Genomic DNA, 23,344 nt, shown 5'->3' on the forward strand with positions numbered 1-23,344 from the left:
ACGCTTTTTTTCATACAAGCAGAGGAAACTCAAGCGTTCCGTCTTCAACTCCTGCGTGTCATCTCCCTTCCTTTTGGCATTATCTGTGGTTGAAAGCCCTTGCAGTGTGGCTACCTCGTGCAGGGTGCCTAGCTAGAGAGACAAAATGAGGAAAGAGATGGGGGAAAAGGGAGAGATGGCAGCGAAGGGGCGGGGAAGAAGGGAAAGCAAGCCTCTCGACTTTTTCTCACCCTCACTTGCGACTTTTGGATTCCGACCTGCCTTCTCCCTGCCTTCAGCCGCCCCCGCCCGCCCCCGGGGCGGCTCCTCCCCGGGGCCAGGGCCCGGCTTAAAGCGGCGCCGGCGGCCCCGCTGCCAGCGCCCGGCCATGGCCCGTGACAGCGGCCCGCCCGTGCTGCGGCAGCCCGCCGCCGCGCCGCGCTCCGCCCCCGCCGCCGCCGCTCTCCCCGCCGAGGCCCGCGGCTGGGGCTGGCTGGCAGCGGGGCTGTGGCCGGCGCTGGTGGTGGGGCTGCTGGCCGCCCTCGTCGCCTGGCTCTGGTACGGCGGCGGCGACGGGCGAGGCGAGGAGGGCGACGAGGGGTCCCCGCAGGCGAGGGGCGAGGCGGCCGCAGGTACGGGGCGGGGGTGCTGCGGGGAGCTGGGGGGCAGCCGGTGCTCCGGGGCTCTCGGGCTGCCCTAGCCCGCCAGCGGGCACCGGGGCTTCGCTGCGTTGCTTAAACCGTTCCTGTTTTCATTAAATGTCGCTCTTAGAGGATCTCCTGGCGAGCGGCGAGCAAGTGCTGCTGGAGGCCAAGGCTGCTGCCCTGTCCGGCCCTCGGAAGCCAGGGGAGGATGCAGCGGCCGTACCGAGGAAAGAGCTTAACCATGTTCCCAGCGGTGGAGTTTCAGGCGAACCTCTGGAGGTGGAGCAGCCGCTCCCGAAGCGGGGCGCCACCGACGCCAGGGAGCATCCAGCTGAAACGCGTGGCAGCCAGGCAGGAGAACTGAGACCCCAGATGGGAGAGGCAAGTGATGGATGGTGCGCAATGAACTTGGCAGGAGCCTCCGATGGCGCCTGTAAGGACAGAAGTGAGGAGCAGCCGGGTCAGCCAGCTGAGAGTAGGGACTTGGACCACGAAGAGTGGGAAGTTGTTTCTGAGCACACGGCCTGGGGGGAGGCTGGCAAGAACAGCAGCGTCGACGACGACTGCGACAGCAAGGAATGGGAGCAAGGAGACTGCCCCGACGGGGACCTGAGAGCAAAGAGAGTTGCGGCCGTGCCCCCCATGCTCCAAAACATCCACGTGACTTTCCGCGTGCACTACATCACGCACTCTGACACTCAGCTGATCGGCGTTACTGGCGACCACGAGTGTCTTGGCCAGTGGCAAAGCTACGTTCCCCTCAAGTACGACAAGGATGGCTTCTGGTCCGAATCCATTAGTCTGCCGGCAGACACCAGAGTGGAGTGGAAATTTATCTTGGTGGAGGATGGGAAGGTGAGGCGTTGGGAAGAATGCGGTAATAGGACCCTAGTGACTGAACATGAAGACCGAATTGTTCATCAGTGGTGGGGATACCATTAATGGGATTTTGGAAGCTGCTTACTGAATGGCAAGCCTGCTTAGATTAATCAGAGAGCCCCTAAACTTGACCCTTTCTTCAGTAGGAGACCTTCTCAAGCGCAGAGCTCTGTAATTCCCACAGCAAACACGGTTGAACTGCGTGAGCGGAATGATCTCTGCCATCCCTTTTAGAAAATCATTTGGCAACCTGAAAAAACAACTTGAAATGCGTTCTGAAGATGTGCCAGGTAGGCTATGAAGGCATGAGCAGCGTTCCAAGCAGCTGCCTCTCCAGGTAAATCTGGACCCTGGACTTGAGTTTGCGTTGCTTTGAGTGGGGCTATGGGATGCATCTTTGTACCGACTGCTTAGGGCTTTTGAAGCATACTAGAAGTGTGGTTATCTGCACTGTAGTAGGAACTCAAGTGTCTTAACTTATGTAATGTATTAAGTAAGCAATAAACACTTTCAGACTGATAGCCCTTTACAACTTGACCGGTGAACTGACTCTTAATAACTTTGATAGAAGTGAGTTACTTGACCTGAAATCTTAGTGCTAAAGAACTACCGAGAGGTGGCTGGCACTCTTGGAGTAACGAAGGTTTAACCCCCAAGTAGTTCCTTCTCTACTCCCTACTGTCCAGGAAGCACCTCAGCCCAAATGAAGGCTTGGCAGGTAGGTCCCTTTCAGTCAGATCATCCTGCTGAAAGCAGAGCAAAGGTCAGAAAGGACTGTCTGGGCTTAATGAATTACTTCGTCAGGGTGGGAGCAGACTTTAAAAAAAACCTGGACTGCTGTGATGGCTGGGGAATAGGATTCTTCCTGAAATACTTAGGTGGCACACTCTGCCTACCTAGGAACAATACCACAGTATTGTAACTAACTACTTAGCTTTAACTCGTAGTTTTTTTTCAAGGCGAGGCTTTTCAACACAAATTGATTTTAAGTTGTGGCCTTCGAGTAAGCCAGGTAAAGCAGAATACTTCCAGCTTCAACCAGTTGTTATTTTTTATATGACAGAAGCAGATAGCTGCTCTGCTTGCCTGCTTTTTGTAATTTTGGTTACAAATACATGATGCCACTTCAGCAAGCTCTTTTTTTCCAAAATGAGGAACCCAGCTCTAGCTTGCAAATATCACTTCCCTAGAGTGAACTTGGTCTGAAGAGCATAGGTTTATAGGAGTTCTGGAAGTGCATAAATTAGCACTTTGGTTTGGAGCATTTACTTCAAAAGCACACTGCTGATCTAAATGCCTCTTCTAATTCTTTCCTGCTTTGCATGGTGGAGCAGTCTGAATATGTGAAATAGAATGGACTTTGGTGAGAGACTGGAAGGTGAGCTTCAGAGGCTTACCTCCTGCATCTAATGGTTAATGGACATCCAGTTGGTGGGACAATGCTAGAGCTGCTGTGAAGAACAAGTGTCTGGAATGTTGTTACTGGGACTTCAGTACCAGCTGTTTCATGAAACAAATCCACTGAGTGGGCTGGGCTGCCTGCTCATGCAGGCGTAGGCACAAAATAGCAAAAGAAAACCTTTGGGGTGTGTGGAGGGGAGGGGGAAGAGGGAGAGAGACTAAGGCAAATGAACTGCACTGCCAAGTTGAGGTTTGTGTTCTCATGTAAAACAAGCCCCTCCCAGCTGTTGCTACCTGACAGAGCGACTTGTTCTGTGGGTCAGTTACTTCTGCAGACACTAGCTTCGCGCTCTGGTTGTCTCGAGCAACCTAAAGATTCAGGTGAGTAAGTTTCATTTCCTTCAAGAGACCTGTTATAGAAGAGAATGAGGTAGGAAATGTGGGTGGGAGCTAACCTCGAGACTGACTGTAAGCTTTTTATTAACTGCTCGTCCAGGATGAAAAGCACCCCTGGGACTACTTCTGCGTGAGAAGTATTGCAGGTCTGGAAGGAATGTGGTACCGTTTCTGGCAACTGACTCAAAAGGAGAGGATGGAGCTGACAATTCAGCAGGTGGTTGATGCTTCAGTGGTCTTCAACACATGCGCACACTAGTCCTCAACTCTTTCAACAGGAAACTAATATGAGACTTAAGTTACTTACTACATGAACTTAAAAGGAAAATAGGACACAGTTAGCATGCCCTGGCTTGAAAAATCAATACTAACACGAGGCTTATGTCATTTTAGGGGCTACTGCTTCACTGTAACAAATATTTCTACTGTTTAATTATGACTGTGCTTACTGTGTATCAACAGAAAGCTCTTAAGTGCTGTCCATATGCACCACTGCTGAGTACACAAAACATGGGTGTGGGTTTCAGTCAGTAACTTACAGCTTGAACTGAATAGGTATACTTGTGCTGGAATTAATGGCTTGGTACCTTAATTGCATTTTTTGCACTTAGGTTTTCTAACAATAAATTTAAGTGAACGATATAGCTAATATACATAGGCACAGTTGAAATAGAAGTTGATCTTCAGAAATCACAGAAGTCAAAGCAAAACATGTTATTCCAAGCTGCTTACAATTCTTCTCCCCATTAAGGCAAGCACTTCAAATAGTGAGATACTGTCAACTGAAAAAGTACTCGTCCAGCAGCCACTGCCATTTGAGTGTATTTATATATACACTGGAGGCTTGCCTGAGAAGATTAACTGTGGGATTAGATTAAGATATTCACTAGAAAGCCACTTAACCTACACTAGAATAGAATCTCTAATACAATGATGAACATGTTTCAAACAGACTAACCCTGAGAAGTCTCTCAAATTGAGAATCTGTTTTTTAATTAAACATGCTGCACTTTGATCCCACAGACAACGCATATAGTCCTCATGATTGCATCACCTAGCTGAATGATCAAGCAAGGTTTCTACAAAGACCTGCACTGCCCTTGTACTATAATCTCTGAATTATTACACCACTCACATCACTGCTTGCCCAGCAGGGCCTATGCTATGTAAATTAAATGTTATTTCTGTGGTGAAAAAATGAGCTCTGGATTTCAGTATTACTGGAGAAGCTGATTAGTATTTTGTCTAATTTTTACAGAGGCGATTTCTTATTATTGAACAATCTATTCTCTCCAGCGTAAACGCAGATTTAAACAAAGTTGCCTTGCTGCATAAAAATATTTATGCTAGAATGGGCTGATATCTGTTTAATACAAGTGAGACTAGTGAAGCTACATGAGAGAAACAAGTTCTTGTTGACATTCCTACGTGGATGTAACAGCCTAGCAGCCAGCGGCTCAGGATGTCGAAAAGCAAATAATAAACTGTCTCACTCCCAGCTTGGCAAAACCGGAATGACTGCAGCCAAAGATCTACCTTTTACGTTCACCTGCTCCTACTGCTGCCAACAAACTTCTGACAAATTAGACAATTTTTGATTACTTTTAGGTGAAATGCAATCTACTCCTATTTGTCAAGTAATTTGGTGTGCAAGTGCTAACTGCTGCACCTGGATGGTAAGCTGAGCAGACAGCCTGAGGCTGGAAAGGGTACTGGGCATAAACCAGTTTGAAGTCCCATACAGAAACTTGCATTGCAACTTGTTTGCTTCCTACTCACTTTGCAGGCGCCTTTGCAAAACCCACACCCATCCCACATTCTCTCTGGAAGCTGAACTTACTGTTTGGAGTGTCTCCATGTGATCCATTCGAAAATATTAGACTGGGATTAGGTTTTCTCTCTAGGGGGTTGGTTGCCATCTGTGGTGTCCTCCTGCGGTCAATATTTGCCTAACGGTCCTCCTGTCATCCACCTGTGTGACAGGGAATAACAAAGTGCTATTCGTGCTGCAAAGGCCAGGATGTATATAGCTGCTCTAGGGCCCACGAATCTACGACCCTTTTGCCTCCCAAGGCCAATTCTTTACCTTCTGCTGGTGGCAGGGAAGACGACCAGACCCGCTCCCAACTCCGCTAGATTCCAGCACAAAGATGTTCAGCTGCCTTTTTGCTTGGCAGATCTCCCTTCTCTCTAGCTGTTTGTACCTCTCCACCTGCTCCCTTCTGTTCTCATGGGGCTGCAGTCTTTTGAAACTCTTTTTAGCTTGGCTCCTCGAACACAACTGAGCTTTTCCAACCTGCTGGGCTATGGCGTGAATACATTCTCTACACCTCACCCTTTTCCTTCGAAAACTTTGGTAGATCTGTCAAGTATGTGTAACAAATCCAAACTGTGATACACAAACCATCTAAAATGATCCTTTCATTTTCAATGCAACAGATCCCGAGGAAAGGGAAGATGCCTTTATTAACATTTTGACTATGCTTGCAACACTGTTGCAAAAAATGACTCAATCGGTGGAAAAAAATATTAGAAAATACAGACAATGACCTGAATTAAATCAAAATACTGTTGACAATAACTGAGGACAGCTCAGAACAACTCACTAATCTCTTCTTCCCCCATGAAAAGACTAAAAAAACCTCAGAGATTTGATCTACTCTGAATATAGTTCTGTAGCTTTAAAGTCAACAAAACCAAGCTTGTATCTGCATGGCTTGTGCTCACGAAGCTACTTTTGCTGAGCCATAGCTGTAAATCACTTGGTTTGGACAAAATCACTGGGTAAGCCCCTGGAATTCAAGCGTGGCATTCCACACTGCCCCAAATCCAAGGCAGTAGTTGCTTTTCAGAAAGCAGATAATAAGAAAAACCACTAACGCTAGTGAAGCTGCCCCACTGGCACCTCCTGCTGACCCTGGGGACGGTCTACTTTTCTGTGCTTGGTACCGATTTATTGCAGAAGGACATCTCGTCCCTTGTTTTGTTAGTACCATTTATAGCAAGGACTCCCCTGCTACCAGGCCAGCAGCTTCCACGACCAAATTCTCTGACAGCCTTGCTAGACTCTGAAGGGGCAGCACTATTAATCTGCTCTCCAACAACAGTCCCCTGACAAAAATCGAATGGCAAACTCTGGAAAGGTACTCAATTTGGGATGAGTACAAAGTTCCTCCTCCCCTGTCTTTTTTCAAGACATTTTTTTTTTCTGACATATAGTCAAACGCTAAGGAGGCTTTAAACATTGATCTGACACTTTAGTGATCCTGTTCATCTTACTCCTTTGGAATTGTTTTTAGCATTGGATAGTCTTTCAACTCAATTCTAAGTGCAGTAAGTCATTTGCCCACTGCTGCAAAATCCTCAAATGTCAGAAGACATAGGAGGTTTTAAAATAAATTCAGGTATGCCAGGTGTGCTCAACATGCCTTCCTGTTTATTACTAAATCTTACACTAGGAATGGCCTTTGAGAACATTATTCTTAGGCACTCATATTAAGGCAAGGTTGTCTGTATTGGTAACTCAACTGAAGAGCATTCTGGAGACCACCTGAAAGTAACATGCCCAGCTATTTTAGCGAACTTCTTAATATGGGTGGTGGAGCCTGGCATTTAGGTCATACCAGACCGTTATAAGAAAAAAAAGTCAGTATAGATTCAAAATGCATTTTTTTCTGCCTAAACTTCACTTATTTTAGTTTCTATAGAGGGACATGGATTGAAGAAGGACAAAAAAATGTCCCAAACTAGGAACATACACACCCTCAGCTGCAAGTCAAAATACGAGTGCAATGCTTACAAAGCTAACCCCAAGGCAGACTGCGGACTCTCCGTCTGGACTATAAATCAAGCTAAATATCTCAACAAGCATTGAAAATTACATAAAAAATACCACTTGAGTCCATTCTGCTTAAAGGAATCATGGTATAGGATGAAATCTGTGCAGTCTTGCAGTTGTAGGTATGTGGTTCAACACTCTGTCTCAACATTAACAGGAGCCACAGGCAGGTTTCCTGCTTTTATTGGAAATACTTGGCAGTTCTGGGACATCCAGATGAATCAGAATTTATTGAAATAATAACATGAAGTAGGGAGGGAGGGGGAAACCAGTTTATTTTAGAATGAAAAAGAAATGCCCAACAAACCATTTCGAAACTAACTTTCTAAAAAACAGGACCTGAAATGATGTGCAAGATCCAGAACACATGGAAGAAATACTGGAACTTGAAGCAGTCAGCAGTGTCCTGTGGCCAGCGTCCCTCACAGCACACAGCCATTGAAAATGTGTGCCAGTGAAAGAGCCTGCATTTAGATGTATTTCTACTTGTCTGTACTTCCCACTCATTTAGAAGTAAAAACTGTAAAGACTGTCATGGTTCCAGGCAAGAATTACAAAACTGCAAGAACTTTTATTATTCATCTTTAAAAATATAATGTATTTTAAACACGATGTACATACGTGAAAGTAATCACTAACGTATACGGCGTCTTGACTTTGATAGTTTTTTCTCCTTTTCCTTTGTTTTCTCTGTCTTCATTTCCTGAGGTCTGATCATTGATGACATGGCTGAAAAAAGCAGCAAGAACGGATTAGCTGAACACCACCTTATGTTAAAATGATTGAGGCCTCAGGTGCAGACACCTGAAGGTTTGTAATATCCTCCCACATGTTACACTGTGCTTATCAAGCCCTTATAAATGCAACTTTAGTTTGCAATTCTTTATATGCAAGGGCCTTCACAGAAAAGATAAACCTAGTTATAAACAGGCACCACCTTATCTGCTTTGTGAAGCCAAAGCACCAAATGCGGGAGTAGTGGTGAAATGCTATTGATTTCAGAATCTCTCTTTTGGGATGGTGTGAAATTAATACCTTTGGTCCAACGCTCATGGGAATGGGTTTACTTAGTCTGTACATAAAAGGCTTCCCCCCCACCTTTATATAGTAACTCTTGACACATTACAGATACTAATACATTTTTATGTGGATATAGAAAAGAGGCAAACTGAAGATGTTAATGGATGGCAAAGCATAAAAAAAGAGAACACTTACCTTAAACTTTATAGAAATAATTTTATTTGTTTTACCTAAATCAGGTCACTTGTATGTTCCTGACACATGTGCACTGTATGATGTGGGCAAATAATAATCTCCCAAATCTATGCAGCGAGACTAAAAGGGGCAAAGAGGGAGCAACTGGAATGTGCAATAAGAAAAAAGTGCGGAGAAAAGAAATTCCATCTCACTTGGCATCCTGCCATCACAAGAGTTCACGAGCATTTTACCAGTGACTTCAAAGCGAGCAAGAAAGCAACAAGAGAACCTTAGAAGTTCTCCACTGTCACTGTGGTCATCTCAAATTTAAAAAATATTTGACGAGGAAAGCATATGCTTCTGAGGCCACTGGTGGGAAACCATAGTTTTGGAGTCTACTTCTTTCAGAGTATTTTTCAGTTTCCATGACACAGTCATCAGCTTGTTAAAAATTTCCTTTAATGGGACATGACAGCACACGAGGGCACCCCTGACCAGCTGCCATGTTTGAAATGTTAAGGATCTTGAAGCTTATTAGAGTTAAGGGGCTGAGCAACAGTACGTTGTGGAGTTAATCTAATTACTCTCCTAGGAGCAGGATAACGTAGAAGCGGATACTGCTAGTAAAACAGGCACATCTAAACTGACCTCATGGAAAAACACAGGTAGTGCTTTGGCAGGTAACAAAAACGGTTTCTGGATAGCGTGGGTATTTTAAATAAAACGGGAGTATTTTTTGTAAATTTTGGTACCTTGGTTTTTCATCTGTAATGATTCCACCAGGTTTTGCAGGCTTTCCATCTTGTTCTGTAGCCTCCTAGGTGTATTCTCACTAGTTTCCACGGCCTGAGAAGCTAGTGAGAAAATTATTCATCGATATGTTATCACAGATTTAAAAAAAAAAAGTCATTCTAAATTATTTAAACATTCCATCTGAAGTAAAGTTCTTAGAAAATCAAATTTCAAACAATAAAACTTCCAGTAGCAAAGAAAATGAGTAAGGAGACAAGGTTATTAACAGAAATTTATACCTAGCAGTATTTCTGTTTAAGTGAAAATACAACCACGTTTCTATTTTGCCTATAAATTTCCCCATTTGGGGAATGGAGAAAAAGTGCTTTATGTTACTAAAATAGTATTTATGCCCACCGCTTCTAAGTCCCTCTTTGCCAGTAAAACTGCAAGGTTTGTACAAAGGAAAGCAGTAGTGTCAGTTGCATTTTACAGATGGAAAACTAAGATACAGAAAGACGTAACTTACTAACGCCAGGAATAAAACCAGAAATTCCAAGTCCTGAAGATCCAGACCAGTGCAGAATTCAATAGGCATTGTGCCTGTCTGACTGAACATTAACGCCCACAGACTGACACCGTCACGCCAGTACTTTATGAAGAACTACAGCCTCCCACCCTGGAGTATGAACAACTACAGCCTCCCACCCTGGAGCCTCTTGTGACCAGAACTTGGACTGTTTCATTTTTGCTACTGTCATCAATTCTCAAATAAAAAGAGGCAAAAAAAAAAAAAAAAAAAAAAAAAAAAAGGAGCCAGAGATGGAGGAAACTGGCTGACCAGATTAACAAACAAAACAAAAAACCCAAAACACAACAAAAAAAGAGTGATGCCACTTATCTTTCTCTTTGAACTGAGCAATGATTGGCAACTGACTGAAGGTTACAGTTGTGACCTGCTAGACCTCCTGTGGTCTACATGGAAACAATGTGGGGTTTAAGCCCAAGTGCAGAGAGATCCATACCACAAAGCCTGCGTCTTTCTTAAAACACGTGCAATCCAGAACCCAGGCTCACTGCGGGGCTGGTTGTGTTGCTCTACGGGTACAGAAATTTGCATGTACTCGCTCACATAGCCAATTCAGCGCTTTGATGAGGAAATGCCATGCCCATTTGCGCTCTGCTTATGAACAGGCATTTCTTAGTTGTTAAACATGCATTAAAAATACAGATTAGCTAACAAATACGCGCTTCATCTTTGCACAGCCAGACAGCTGGGGGAAGGCAAAGGTCAATGAGCAACAATGTTAATGTTCTAGCCAGGATGACTGCTCAGCCCAGCTGTTTTAGATACTACTCTGCATAAAGAGAACATCCTAATGTTTCTAAAATGCAAAAGATAAAGTGACTGAGGAGAAGTCTGCGTTAATCAAACACCACCACAATACAGACATGCTAAAGTTAGGTTGAAACTACAAAAAAAAATCCCACCCGAGAGGCAGGAAACATTAGTCCTTTCGAGCTCCTTGGAGCTATGGTTAGATTTTTGCCTGTAACAGAACTAGCTTAGAGCTAGGTGTGCAGCATCTCTATTACACTCCTACCTGCAGTGCTTACGGGCCCTCTAAGAGAAATGGTATTTTCAGATGTTGCACAATAGAGAAATGTAATGTTTACAAACGGTATTTGGTAAGTATTACTTGCAAATTTAGTTGCTTACCTGTTTTTCCTATTGCACCTACCCATTGTGGGGTCTTTCTGCCACTTAAATGTAATAAAGGAGTCCTGACAGCCTGGCTCACTGGCAAGTAATTCATAAACTACCTTGAAAATGTTCATCATCCTCACACATACCCTGTGACGCAGGAAAGCTTATTTTTATCACTTAAGAGCTACACAGACAAAGCCTTACAACAGTATTTTCAGTAAACCCCAGAACTTTTCTAAATGTGTTACAGGACCCACAACAACTATTACAAATATTAATATTAGGCAACTGTGTTGCCTGTTACTGCAAAGACTTGATGTTAAGCATCCCTACAGTCTGTTTACCTGAGTAAAGCAATTTACCAGTTCTTCAATTTAGTGGTGTATGGAATATATCTCCTCTTTCTATAATACATTAATTAGCTGCTACATTTTACTCACAATGCATTTATCACAGAAAAAAACCTTCTACTTGAACAGAACTGTGACAGGGCGAAGGCAGTCTGATGTAAGCAAGAACAGGTCACTTTTAGGTAAGTGGGCCAGGACCACTAAGGCAGTGCTTTAAAATGAACCATCAGTGAATTATGTTTCAATAAATTTGCATACTCTAATTGCACTTGCTGGAACCACAAATGGAAGATCAATCCCTGTACATTTGAGACTGCTAGCGTTTACGTTCAGCAACGTGAATGGATTCCGTAAGTGACATATTACAAAGGTGCACAAAAAATAAATGCAGTCTGAAGTGCAGGTACCACAATCATGAACTGTAAAAGACTGTTATCAGTGAATGGTGGTGGGACTCCACTGGTTTCTCCAGAAATGCTGAATGGCTGAATTTATCCTACAGTTTGTAACTCGCTCACTGTACTGGCTGGGAAGGGACCCAGCCAAGCTCTTTGGATCAGGAAATGGGACCCAACTTACTTATCTGGGGGACTGTGGCTGCACCCTCTGGAGAGCCAACCTTCCTCGAGGGCGGTCCGTGCTCTGGTGAGGTGCTGGGGCCAGCTGCAAGGTCATCAGGTGGTGCAGTTAATAGCAAGTGTACTGGAGACCTTTCTCTGTATCTCTCCTCCTGAGAGACCTTCTTGGGAGAGGATGTATAATGGGGAGCTGCTGAGAAGATGGATGCACCGCCTAGGAGATATCCAAGCAAAGAGCAGTGAGCACACACCCACAGAGAAACCCCCATACCAGCTCTGACATTCTCTCTCTAACAGCTACAGGGTTGGGTTCCCTTCATTGCACTCTCTCATCCTTTCCATTCCCAACAGCCTGATGGGAGCGTCGTAGCTGCTAACAACCCAAGGCTCCCCGCACGTTACTGCTGACTTGGATCTCGTTACTTAGGTGTGAGAAGCAGAAAAAACAATGTTGCTTACAGAGGTCTGCCATCTCCCTCCTTTCCACTAAGTGACTGCTATGCTTTGAGTTCCTGGCAGAAAGAGAGTCGTAAGGAAAAGAGACAAGATATGCACAGAAATATGCAATCAACAGATTACGTAACATACTTTCATATGCATGGCACACAGTCTGTGTGTTAAAAAAAGAAAAAAGGTTGTGTGCAACTAATGAGGGGAAGATTTACTAAAATTCTTCTCTTTTTCTTCCCATAGTCTGTTTCCTTACTCCTAACACCCCTCCTGGGATGTCTTGAAAATCATTCAGGGCGTTTCAAACGAGTTCTGCTTGTTCAAATACTTCTCAAGTCTTCTACGTAAAAAATGCTACTTGGGGCTACTTTGGAAGCTAGGAAAAATCCCTGGATGTTGCAGTAAGTTTGTTAGAAGGCTGACACTAACTACCCAGGAGATTTTCTTTAATACTGAGAAATATAAAAAGAAGACCCAGAGTAGTTACTCCTCAGGACAACAGAGAGTTCTAGCCTCTCTCTGAAGCACAGTGGCTTAAATACTAATAGAGAACAATTAAATGTATTGGCATCTGCAGGCAATTTTCACAGAAAATTCACAGAATGGATAATCTATGGTCAAGAAAAGAGACTAGTGTCTTCAAACCCTGATGCTCAAGGCCGTATCTTTATATTTCTGTTTACATTACTGAACTCACGTCACCACATTTTAAAAGGTACTGCCCACCCGGTACTTGGAAGGAAATCAACGGAATTTACAATGACTTGATTCCTCTAAAAAGCACATCCATATTTAGATACCTGAATACACAATTCAAGACCCTGAATTTAGGCACCAAAAATTTGACAATATTATCCATGCTAATTACACAAGACTATCGCTATTCATTAATAACTACCATGGAAGATACCCGTTTTAGGTGAGCTGGTATCAGCCTCCATGGAGCTGGTTTGCAACAAGATACAGATTTTGCAGTAAGTGCAATAGAGACTTTGTAATAGCACCTGCTAAGAGGTATTTGAGTAAATCACCTAAGAAAATATATTGTATTTGGACTATATTTTCTGAATATTCTGTAACGTTCCAATTGACATCAATACGGCACACTCATCCTCTGACGCTGCCAGTGAAAACTTACCAAGGGATGTAAAGGGCAGGGTAACGTCTTGGGACTGAAGATTTGCAGTATGTAAGCACGAAGGATCCCTGCAAGCAAAACGATGGCAAAACTCACATTCTGGAACTATTATGCTAAGTTTTGGTAATGCTAGCTAGCCTCCACAGTGAGAACGTGAAGCTCTCATATGTAATCTCCAGATCTTATACATGTAAATTAAAAGCAAACAATGTAAGTAAATTCCAGAGCTCTTTCTTAGAGGGATGAAAGTAACATCATAGCTTTGTTTTATAATTCCCAGAAGCTTTTAGCATTATGAATAAAACAATACAAACAAGCTCAGGACTGATGCTGTATTAAAACAGCCTTTGAAACTGAATCTCAAATGAGTACTCTAAGAAGCAGGTTACTCAGCTAAGTGAAAGCACTTCTCACCGTCTGGAAGTATCCTTTTCCACAATGCTTTCCGTAGCAGAGTCTCTAGCTGCAGTCTCCCTGCATGGAGAAACGTATCACTGTCGAAATCTCAGCAAAAGCTGTGCCAGTAAGATTGCCACATTTCACATTTCTAGAAGATAAGCTTGTTTTTTAAGCAGACTGCAATGGCCGCCACATTCTAAGAGTGAAGAAAAGGCACTGTATAATTGTTGTAAGAGCTCACTAAAAAAAGTCTATCAGAGTTGGAGTGAATTTAGACTACTGAAGTAATGGCTATCTTAGCACTGAGATACCACAGCACTGAGACAGTCATGGACTTTGACAGACAGCTTTGTATAAAGGGACGATTAGGTGTAGGATTCTCCCATCCTCTTTTCAGCTCTGCAGGAGAACACTGTTGCAAGGGAGAAAAATTCTCATAAAATCCACACGGTCTCAACCATAAAAGCTTGCAACCATATGTAGAAAAGAACAGTTTCTCCCACTGCCACCATAAACAGAGAACAATAATCATATAGTACAGGCTGGCAAAGGACACTGTTGATTGTCATGCCTCCAAAGGACTCTATCTATGACACGCAAAGTCAAGGTAGGAAGAGGTAGTACATTTACTACTTAAAAAATCAGACAAACAGACCCACTTCTGTGCATGAATCCTTTTTCCGGTTGTGAAATAAAAGTTTCTATATTTAAGCTGTCAAAAATTTGCATGTTGATAACAGGCAGATCTTTTGTTCAATAAAAATACCTGGGAAAAGCAGAAAAACCCAGAATACATAGGATATTGGGACTGATGTGATTTTGTTCCACCAGTACATATTATGGGAGAAGCGTCATGGTTTAAATAAATTTGATCCTAATCAAAGTCCGTGAATTATATTTTCCTTTACAAAGTATCCTTATGTTCTGGATTAGAAACATCAGAATGTGTGCTGTATTTGTGTTTCAACTTCATGTACCACTGTCATTATCATTTGTTTGGTCAAAAAATAATTGCCTGCTTCATCAATGAGAAAAGGGGTATTTACCTAAGGCAGAAAAAGAAGAAAGGAGTTCTAAATGAAAATAAAAGCAGAAATGCAAAAAAGCAAGCAATAAAAGCAAATGGTGTAGTCACCTTCTATTTCCCTACTGCCTAAAGCATCCAAGGAACCTGGCAAACAACAGAAGCTTTGGAAGCTTTCAGATTATCTCAAGCTCACTTGTAAACCCATCTTTCTTGCAAGAAGGCATCCTATACTGGTCCTGAAGCACATGAATGGCTAGATCCTAATTTTAGAAGGCGATACAAGTACACAGCACACAACAGAAATAACAGTATATTATTCGTACACTGTATTCCTCATGGTTGCTAAAGGTGATTTTCTCCCACCATTGCTGTCATCCTTGCCAAGATCCACAGAGGGAATGTAATTGTCTGAGCTTGTTAATTCTTGAAGAATCCTCTTTAGATCCTGCAACGGTTCTTCCTCCAAAATGCCTGGCTTGGAAGGCATCTGAAATAAAATCATTCTGTTAGGAAGTATTTATAAAGGCATTCTCTTTTTCCATTCTTACCTATACTCATCCGAAGTCACATTTTTCTCCCCCTCTACTCTTGTCTTACCAGTTAGAAACAGGGCGCATTTTTTGTAATTTTAGTTAAGAAGTGTTGGAGGCTAGATCGTGGTAACTTGAAGACTGTCAAAATACTTTCTGAATATGACTGCACTCTTATCTGGAAAGTTATCTGATAGAAATGTGTAAAGCAACTAAATATGACTGAGGGAGAACACGGCTAACATCTGCATTTTGAAAAAATGTTGTAAAATGGTTACGACTACTGTTTCAAGGCCAAAAACATTAAAATAGGCCTTTAATTACGAAAGCTTCCCCTCCACCCAATACAACCATTACTTTTTTCATTACCCAGAACCAATAATCTCTGCTTATGTGACAACTCTGTTTTCTCCTTTTTAACCTGTGATCCCAGGTATTACTGTACACAGACACAGCTCTGAAGACAGAAATACTAGTATATCAGGGTGTTTTCTAGGCACTCATTTCTGTAACAGCCAAGTTGTCTGCAAATATAAACCACTTTATTGTCACAGCCATACTCTGCAATGAAGTGCAATATTATTCTCATTTTACTGATCAGGACTTGAGGCAAAGGCCTGGTTCAAAGAATCCTTTCTGTGAAGAACTGGATTTTTCAGACTACTCAGCACTTCACATGTTCAAAGCACTGCTTCCACTGACTTACGCTTCATCTGTGGATGGAACTGGCTAGAAACATCTTGCTAACATGTTTTCATTGAAAAAACAGTCATTTCCAATGGCAATGCACTAGTCTCAGCAGAGCTTATATGGAGAACAAATCCTCAGCTTCTTAATGGGTCAATGTGATACTGAGTCAGACCAAATCCTTCTTTCCCACATTCTAGCTAAGAAATCAGGCTATCAACCAGGTAGGGTCTTGTCTCAAGTGTTGGAGCTGCTTCATTTTGTACAGTAACTAATCACGCAGGAACCAAGAAGACTCAAGTAGACCTTGAATCAAGTTCTCCTATAACCTGTTAGGTCCTCACCATGGTACAACATTAAAAATTGGTCCTTCTTCCTTCTTGATCCTCAGAACTACAAATTGATTCACTCAAAGAGAAAGAGAATGAGAGTGCCTGATGCTGCAGGGATTTCACAGAACTAACTATCCTTTGTTCCTCGATGTAAATGTTTTTCACCACATCAGAAAGTAAAACGGAAAATAGTACTGAAAAATATCTGCACTAACTTGCAGTCTCCTACAGATTTTGAGGTAAAAATTAATGAAAAGACCTCTATCAATTTCTGTGGGAGTTACATCAGGTCCCTTTTGGAGAATTATACAAAATCTATACAGAAAATACCAAAAGATTTTTTTTTTTTGCATGAGAGATTTGAGTTGATGTTTTCTGTAACTAAAAATTAGAACAACACTAGCATCTAATTTAAATGTAAATGAAAATGTACAAAAACAAAAGGAAGGAAGGACAACGATGTGTCTTTTAGGATAAAACTGGTCAAAATCAGTGAAGGCCAGCTTGGAGAACCATTTAAGTATTAAAAGATACTACAGGTCAATCAGATGATGGAATTTATTCAGGAACTATGTACAAGTCTATTTTCACTGCCAAAAAGAAGTGATTTACAGCACGTAAAGTACTACCAAAAAAAAAAAAAAAAGTGAAAACCAAACTGCTTACAGATTGGTACCTTCCATTTTAATAGTTTATAAATGTTATTGGTGACAGAGGTAAGATAAACTCCTATTACAATCTATAGAATTTTTTATTGTCCGGTTGGTTTTTACATCTATTTCGCAAACGGAAAAAAAGAAAACCTGAAAGGCCATAACGTACGAGAAGCTACAGAAAATTATTTCATCTTTGGTGTTAAGAATTCACTCTTGGAATTCACTCCTACCAGATGCTCTCCTATTTAGCAATTCCATGTTATTTTTCCTCTTTGGAACATCCCCGTTTCCCGTGCAGGTTCCCATTTTGAGGCAGGTACTCACATGAGGGGCACAGCTGGCCAAGTTCAGGGAAGGTGGCACGACAGCAGAGCGCAGGCGGGAAAGAGGCGCTATGTGCCGCAGCGTGCCTAAAGCAGAAGCTGACGAGTAGCCTGGGCCCTGCAGCTCCTGTGGAAAAACATTAGCCAAGCAGAATAAGCAAGTACAGCTACGCAGAATAAATGAGTATAGACAGCATGCCCTCTGTAACAGGGCATCTCTTTTAGTCAAATCTTTTATAATATGCAGCACTCAATTCTCAAAACACTTCCTAGTATTTATCAATCAGGTGTGCTCAGACATAACCCTTTTAGTGACTGAACTGCGTGCAAAAGTGGCAGCTTCATTTATTTTCAGAATCTGAACATATGCTCTGGAACCATTCAAGTGGAGGACATCTCCGGGCCACCACAAAATTGAACTGTCCCACAGTTCTTGTACCTTTTTTCCCGCACTTGGGTGAGAATTTCTTTTGCTGGAATACAAGATTCCCCACCTTTGCCATTGTTCAGATGAAATACTTTTTGTAGCGCTTATGTAGATTTGTATTTTGAATGTAACATTTCATTTCTCACTCAAAACTAGCAACAGGGGTGGGTCACTAAAATTAACGATAATTTCTTACAACAAAACTAGTGTTTTGAGTGTACCATTCATTTATAGCAGTAGTTTCGTTGCAGCCTTAATAGTCTATGGTTATAAATAAGGCAAAAGTAAATAATCTTCTCTATTAAACTCATTAGTAAAGACAGAGATTGGACTAAATCTATACGGCAATAAAAATTCTAGGCTCTGTAATAGAGATACTGGCTTTACATTACCGCATGATTTTCCCTATACCCTATCTTTCACTAATGCTATATAGCTTGAAAGATATCAATTACATGTCTTCCTTTTTCTGTCCCACATGCCTCATGACCCTACTTCCTTTCCCCTTGCTAACAATTCTCTTTGCTTCTTAAAAATGACTTTTTTTTGGCGCTGCCTAACTAATTAGTATAATCAAATTAAACTCAGAGCCCTTGTTTCCAGCCTGTACATAGCTTTAACGCTGCTGGTTTTATTTCAGGCCTGAAGAAGGATGTGGGTGCCCAAAAGCTTGTTAGTGCTTCCTATCTCTAACAGTTACACCAGTAAAAGGCATCCCTACAGACCTTGTCTCTCTAATTAATTTTTTGTAATAATGCCATGAACATTTCTAGCTTTTATTTGCCTACAGCTGCAAGAAAATGCTTAAATGTCACCAAAACCAAAGCTTAGCAGCTGATGCATATGGTCCAATATTCCTGTAGCTGTTTAATTTTTTTTGTTGCCCTTACTGTAAATAGCACTTCAAAGTAACTGAAATTATGGACATGACTTGTGCAGCAATGAGGTACTCCACGTAAAAAAGGGTTTCAGAACAGAAACCTTACATTTAAAGTATTTGCAATAAATAAGGTTAAACCTAAAGTCAGGACACAAAGTAAACGCATTGAACTTTATACCCATGCTTCTCAGTAATGTACTTACTTTTACATGTAAGGTATGCTGCAGCCTGAGGCGCATAGCTTCTTGTTCCTGACACTGGATTATGCACTGACATTCTGCAAACTGCATGGATGCCTGTGAGAGAGGAGAAAAGAGGCATAAATTAATTTTTCTAACTTTCCGTGGATTACACTCTGTCGTGTTTTCTTTGCAATAAAGAAACAACAAGGTACACGTACAGATGCTGTATTAATCTACTGCTATCAGTACAGAAATACTGCAAGATGACCAGATGCCTTTCTTGATAGGCTTACAAAAGCAACTGACTGGTTATATGATCCTAGTAACTATAATATGCACACCACAGTATCACAGAAGGGAACTAATCCTGTCCGGGGCAGTCCTAGACCTGCTGAACACCTCTGGGATTAGAAAATTCAACTGTGCTAATGAGGCAAAACTATACTCAAGGTTTTAAAAATGCATGGCTGATAACTTTGCTGACCTGTCTTTGTTAAGTTGTTACATACTCATTCTTTAAAAAGTTTACTCTGAAAAGGTGAGAGAAGATCTAATAATGTAGCTATTTTTCATTGAGTACTTACCAGGACAGCAAGAAGAAGAGACGAAGCTCTAAGCCAAAGCACAAAAAGAGAGACAGATCTTTATGAATCAGACTGCTTTTACCACTCTAGCACAGTTCCCTCTTCGGTTTTAAAATAAAATCTGTCTCTCTTTCTGTGCTTCTTTACGACGGCCACTGAGGCATGGGCAGGCTCCCTGAGGCACTGTGGATGTATGGTTACCAGCAGCAGCTTTTTGAACATTTAACTCTGAATCATTAATGATGAGCAAGATGGCCAATTACACTCTGATGTTTATACAGTGGATGCTCTGCAATGGTATACACTAGCAACCTGTGAGACAACACAGTACAACCTTTACTAATTTCTAAGAATTTTTTTTTTAGCGTACCATATGTGCTAGTTTTCAGTGAGCACCTGCCTCCACAGTGTCTCAGCTCCTCTGTCAGTTGGCCAGTACTGTGTACAATGATATACATTACAAAGAAAGTTAAGTTTCCAGCGTCAAGCATTTAAAGTAAGAAATGCCACACTTGGGAGGAGGTATCACAATTACCTTTATTATCTCTTTAAAGTAATAAAGCAATTTGAGAATGACACCTTACATGGAAATTTACACCCTGAAAAGCTAGAATTCTGAGCAGCTGAAAAGGACTCTTCCTTCTGGAAGAGCAGCAGCTTACCTGTAGGGCACCAGGGATTTATGTGCTAGTTAGACCAAAATGTAGAACCTAGCCTTAAGAGTCAGATATGACAGCAGCAGAAACCTCAACTAAAAAAGGCAAATGAAACAGCACTATGTTCTTAAAAACCTCCCTCACCCTCAGGGACCCACAGCTGGCTCGCTAAGGTCCCAGAAAGGGCTGAGCATGGGCAAGCGTGTTGAGTCAGCGTGTGCCCACCCTTGGTTCCAGTGGAGCCCCTGTTATATTGACTAACAGTCTCTCTGGCCAGGGAAAGGAGCTGTGCCAAGAGCCAGTGGAAGGTCTGGAAGGTCAATCTGCTTTAAATTCCCTGCAGTTTGTACTTCCCTGAGCTAGTAAGGAGTAAATCAAGAATTCTCTTAATGAAAATAGAAACCTTTTACCATTAAAAAACCAGAAGACAGTCCTAACTGTAGACATCTCTTCAGGTAAGTATCTTGAAGTACGTGTGAATATACTAAATACAACCTAGGTGAGACATCAGACATTTTCTCTTCCCACTGTGACTGTAGAGGAAAGCACCCAGAAGTCTCACTGAACTGAAAGCTACCTAAAATTACCTTATCAAGGGCTGTCTCCATCTTAGATATTTTTTCTTTCAGACGTTTGTCTTGTGATCTTAGGATCTCCAGTTCCCCAGCAATCTTGGTATTTTCTGCTGTAATACATCTCAATTCTTGACTTAGTTTACTATTTTCTTCTCTGAGGTAATGCTTCTCCTGAATTTAAGGTAAGGACAACAAAGTACAAGTCAAGAATTCATAACCACCTACATTATACATACTTGTTTTGTGCAAATTTTTTTCTCTTTGAAAGATCTGAATTAACCCTTTCAGAAGCTTAGCTACTGCGTCTTGCGGAAAGATGAGTTTTTTCAACAAGAAGATAGGCCTTATAAAGAAAAGTACAATTGGACTGGTCCTGATGAAGTAACACCTCGGATTTTAGATCCATTTTGAAACTGGAATTTTAAGCTTCAGGATCCACAGGATCCAAAGCCAGTGAAGAAGGACAGGTTATAGAGAACAGATATAAATGATCATTTAGTAAACTCCAACTGTTGGTAACTGAATGATTTGTGTCACAGAAAACGCCAGGAAGACCTCAATATGCAAGACAGACCTTGACATACAGAGTTTACAACCAGAACTGCAAAGAACCGCCTCAGAAAAAAAAGAGGGAAAAGCACTGTAGGCCAATTTCAGAAGCATACAGAATGCATTAGTGGACATTTTTTAAAAAATCCTGATAAGCAAAAGCTTGATTCTCACTGAAACTAGTACTGTTCTTTAATGGAGAACAAGCATAAATTAAAACCTGTCTCTATGCAGAAGACTAATTTATGTAGTGGAGATATTCTCTGATATATGCTAGCAGGAGGACAGGGAAGGTGTCCATTACATCAAGTAAAATTCTCTGTGGTCCTTCTTGGGCCAGCTGTGCTTTTGGCCATGCATTTCTCGAAAGAAACATTCCTCTAGATACAGTTAAATACTTTTACACAGAGCTCTCGTGACCTTAGCTTCATTTGTTGTTGCCTCTTCCAAGAATTTAATCTTGCTCTGTAATGCATCTATCTGTCCTCTCTTGGCCGTGATCTGCTTCTGCATTCCCACTGCAACTTTCATAGCTGTAAAAGACAAGGTAAATTCTCAATGAACAACACTGATTATGCATCCTGAGTTCCAACAGAAGACACTGGCAGTCAGTTATCAGCAATATGTTAGAATAAGTAAGTTGAACCAGGATCCTACAGTCACTTATGTGTGCAAACCACCCATCAGAATCAGCTGGAATTTTGTCCAAGGTAGTGGCACCAGACCCCTCACACACACAAGACAAGAAGACAGCATTCCCTGGAAATCTGTGTCAAGATCACCTGAGAAAACTCAGTTTAAGTTTTACAGTATGTAATAAAAGGTAAAATAAAAATATGTTGTCATCTGCAATATTGTTTTTATTTATTTCACAAAATATCTGGAATACTATTACAGCATCTATTGAAGGACCAATACTTACAAAAATCATCTAGTTAAAAAGATAAACATGTGTGATTTTTGGGAAGTTCAATCCATAATTACCATGCCCATCAGATCCCTCCACAGTCTTTAGAGCAGTCCTGGTCTGTTCCAGTTCAGCTTGGGCAGACTTCAACTGCATTTTCAGTCTGTTTGCAGTATTTTCCATCTCCCCGATTTTATCCTGGTAATCCCTCTTCAAATCTTCAAATCCCTCTGGTGAGAGTAATTAAAGATTGAAATTATAGTGAAAAAATTATCATTCTTCTAGACTACTGATCTGTTGACTACTCTCTTTAAATAAGTATTGAATACGCAGAGAGCCAAGACATAAAATGAGTAACATCCACTGCTCACAAATGCACAACTAGTAGTTCATTGTCCTGCATGTCAGCAAAAGTTTCTGTTTCGCCAGAAACAAATGTGTTCTTTGGTTGCTCGCCAAAGCAACTGTTCAGAATGCGATTTAAATCCACATTTCTGAATTCCTGCTGCTAGAACCAACTACATATTGTGAAAGTTAAGGGTATTAGTGAGACAGCATTTTGCCCTGGTCATTCTTCTCTCCAGCCGCACTTATAACCAGACCTAGGTCTGAACTGATCTAATTTGTCAAGCATTCCCCCACAAGTCTGCTTCTCCGCTCTGTTGCTTCTACTTCTCTTCAACTCCTCTTATGTCACCCATACCACCACAAGCCAGCCAGCTGTGCGCTCAGATTCTGTCAACCGCTTGGCCCTAATTCTGTAGTCATTCACTCCAGTAAGCCTTTCTTATACCTCATTCACCCTGACAGTACTGTACAAACCTGCAGCAGACCTCCCATGTAAAATCACAGTATCTGTTGAATTCTTACAAATCTTAATGAGTTTAGAAGTATAGCTGAGTTGCGAAGAAATAAATGTCACCAATGGGTATTTTAGGAGAGTACAGCGGTGTGTAGAGAGCAAAGCACATGAACAGTATCCTCTGCCTGGCTGCAGTGCAGATTTAACAGAGGATCTCCCTGAATTTTGGTGGTTGCCTTGGGTCCAGCCCCTATATTTGGGTTTTTTTAAGTATTATCTTGATCTTCCCCACACATTAGATGTGAAAACAGTGCTTGGAGTTAGAACATAAACTTTTAAATAACATTGTAGCAAAACTACAACAAAACAGAAACAAAGTTCCGCTGTAATTTGACCACAGATGGTTAATGCGATCCACTAGTACTCTGAAGTAGTACTCAGGAAAAACTGGTCAAATTTCTGTTTGTGATTTACTAGATCTGCTTCTTTGGTCTCCAGTCAGGCGATTTAAGTATTTTTGCTCAGAGTAGCAAGAGAC

The 23,344-nt window shown here is 41.8% G+C and overlaps 2 protein-coding genes across 2 annotated transcripts in view; one reads left to right on the forward strand and one right to left on the reverse strand.

The window, feature by feature from the left end:
- Positions 1–367: 367 nt before the first annotated feature.
- Positions 368–1,565, forward strand: STBD1 (starch binding domain 1). The gene is made up of 2 exons (XM_075709795.1): positions 368–611; positions 751–1,565. Exons 1-2 carry the CDS (start codon positions 368–370, stop codon positions 1,563–1,565), a joined length of 1,059 nt encoding a protein of 352 aa, XP_075565910.1.
- A 6,206-nt stretch (positions 1,566–7,771) lies between these two features.
- The window catches only part of CCDC158 (coiled-coil domain containing 158), a 32,501-nt gene continuing 16,928 nt past the window's right edge, over positions 7,772–23,344 (reverse strand). Inside the window, 10 exon segments of the mRNA XM_075709386.1 lie at positions 7,772–7,866; positions 9,087–9,188; positions 11,704–11,916; positions 13,291–13,358; positions 15,040–15,203; positions 17,246–17,371; positions 18,755–18,847; positions 20,561–20,719; positions 21,518–21,630; positions 22,082–22,234. Coding sequence (XP_075565501.1) covers positions 7,772–7,866; positions 9,087–9,188; positions 11,704–11,916; positions 13,291–13,358; positions 15,040–15,203; positions 17,246–17,371; positions 18,755–18,847; positions 20,561–20,719; positions 21,518–21,630; positions 22,082–22,234 — 1,286 coding nt within the window.

This window comes from Pelecanus crispus, chromosome 4, assembly GCF_030463565.1.
Source record: "Pelecanus crispus isolate bPelCri1 chromosome 4, bPelCri1.pri, whole genome shotgun sequence".
Classification (NCBI taxonomy): domain Eukaryota; kingdom Metazoa; phylum Chordata; class Aves; order Pelecaniformes; family Pelecanidae; genus Pelecanus; species Pelecanus crispus.

Bases quoted from the DNA above. Each gene is read 5' to 3' on its own strand.
- STBD1 (XM_075709795.1), top strand. From the start codon at position 368: ATGGCCCGTGACAGCGGCCCGCCCGTGCTGCGGCAGCCCGCCGCCGCG. The intron at 612-750 runs GTACGGGGCGGG...TGTCGCTCTTAG, and splicing joins GAGGGGCGAGGCGGCCGCAG to AGGATCTCCTGGCGAGCGGC.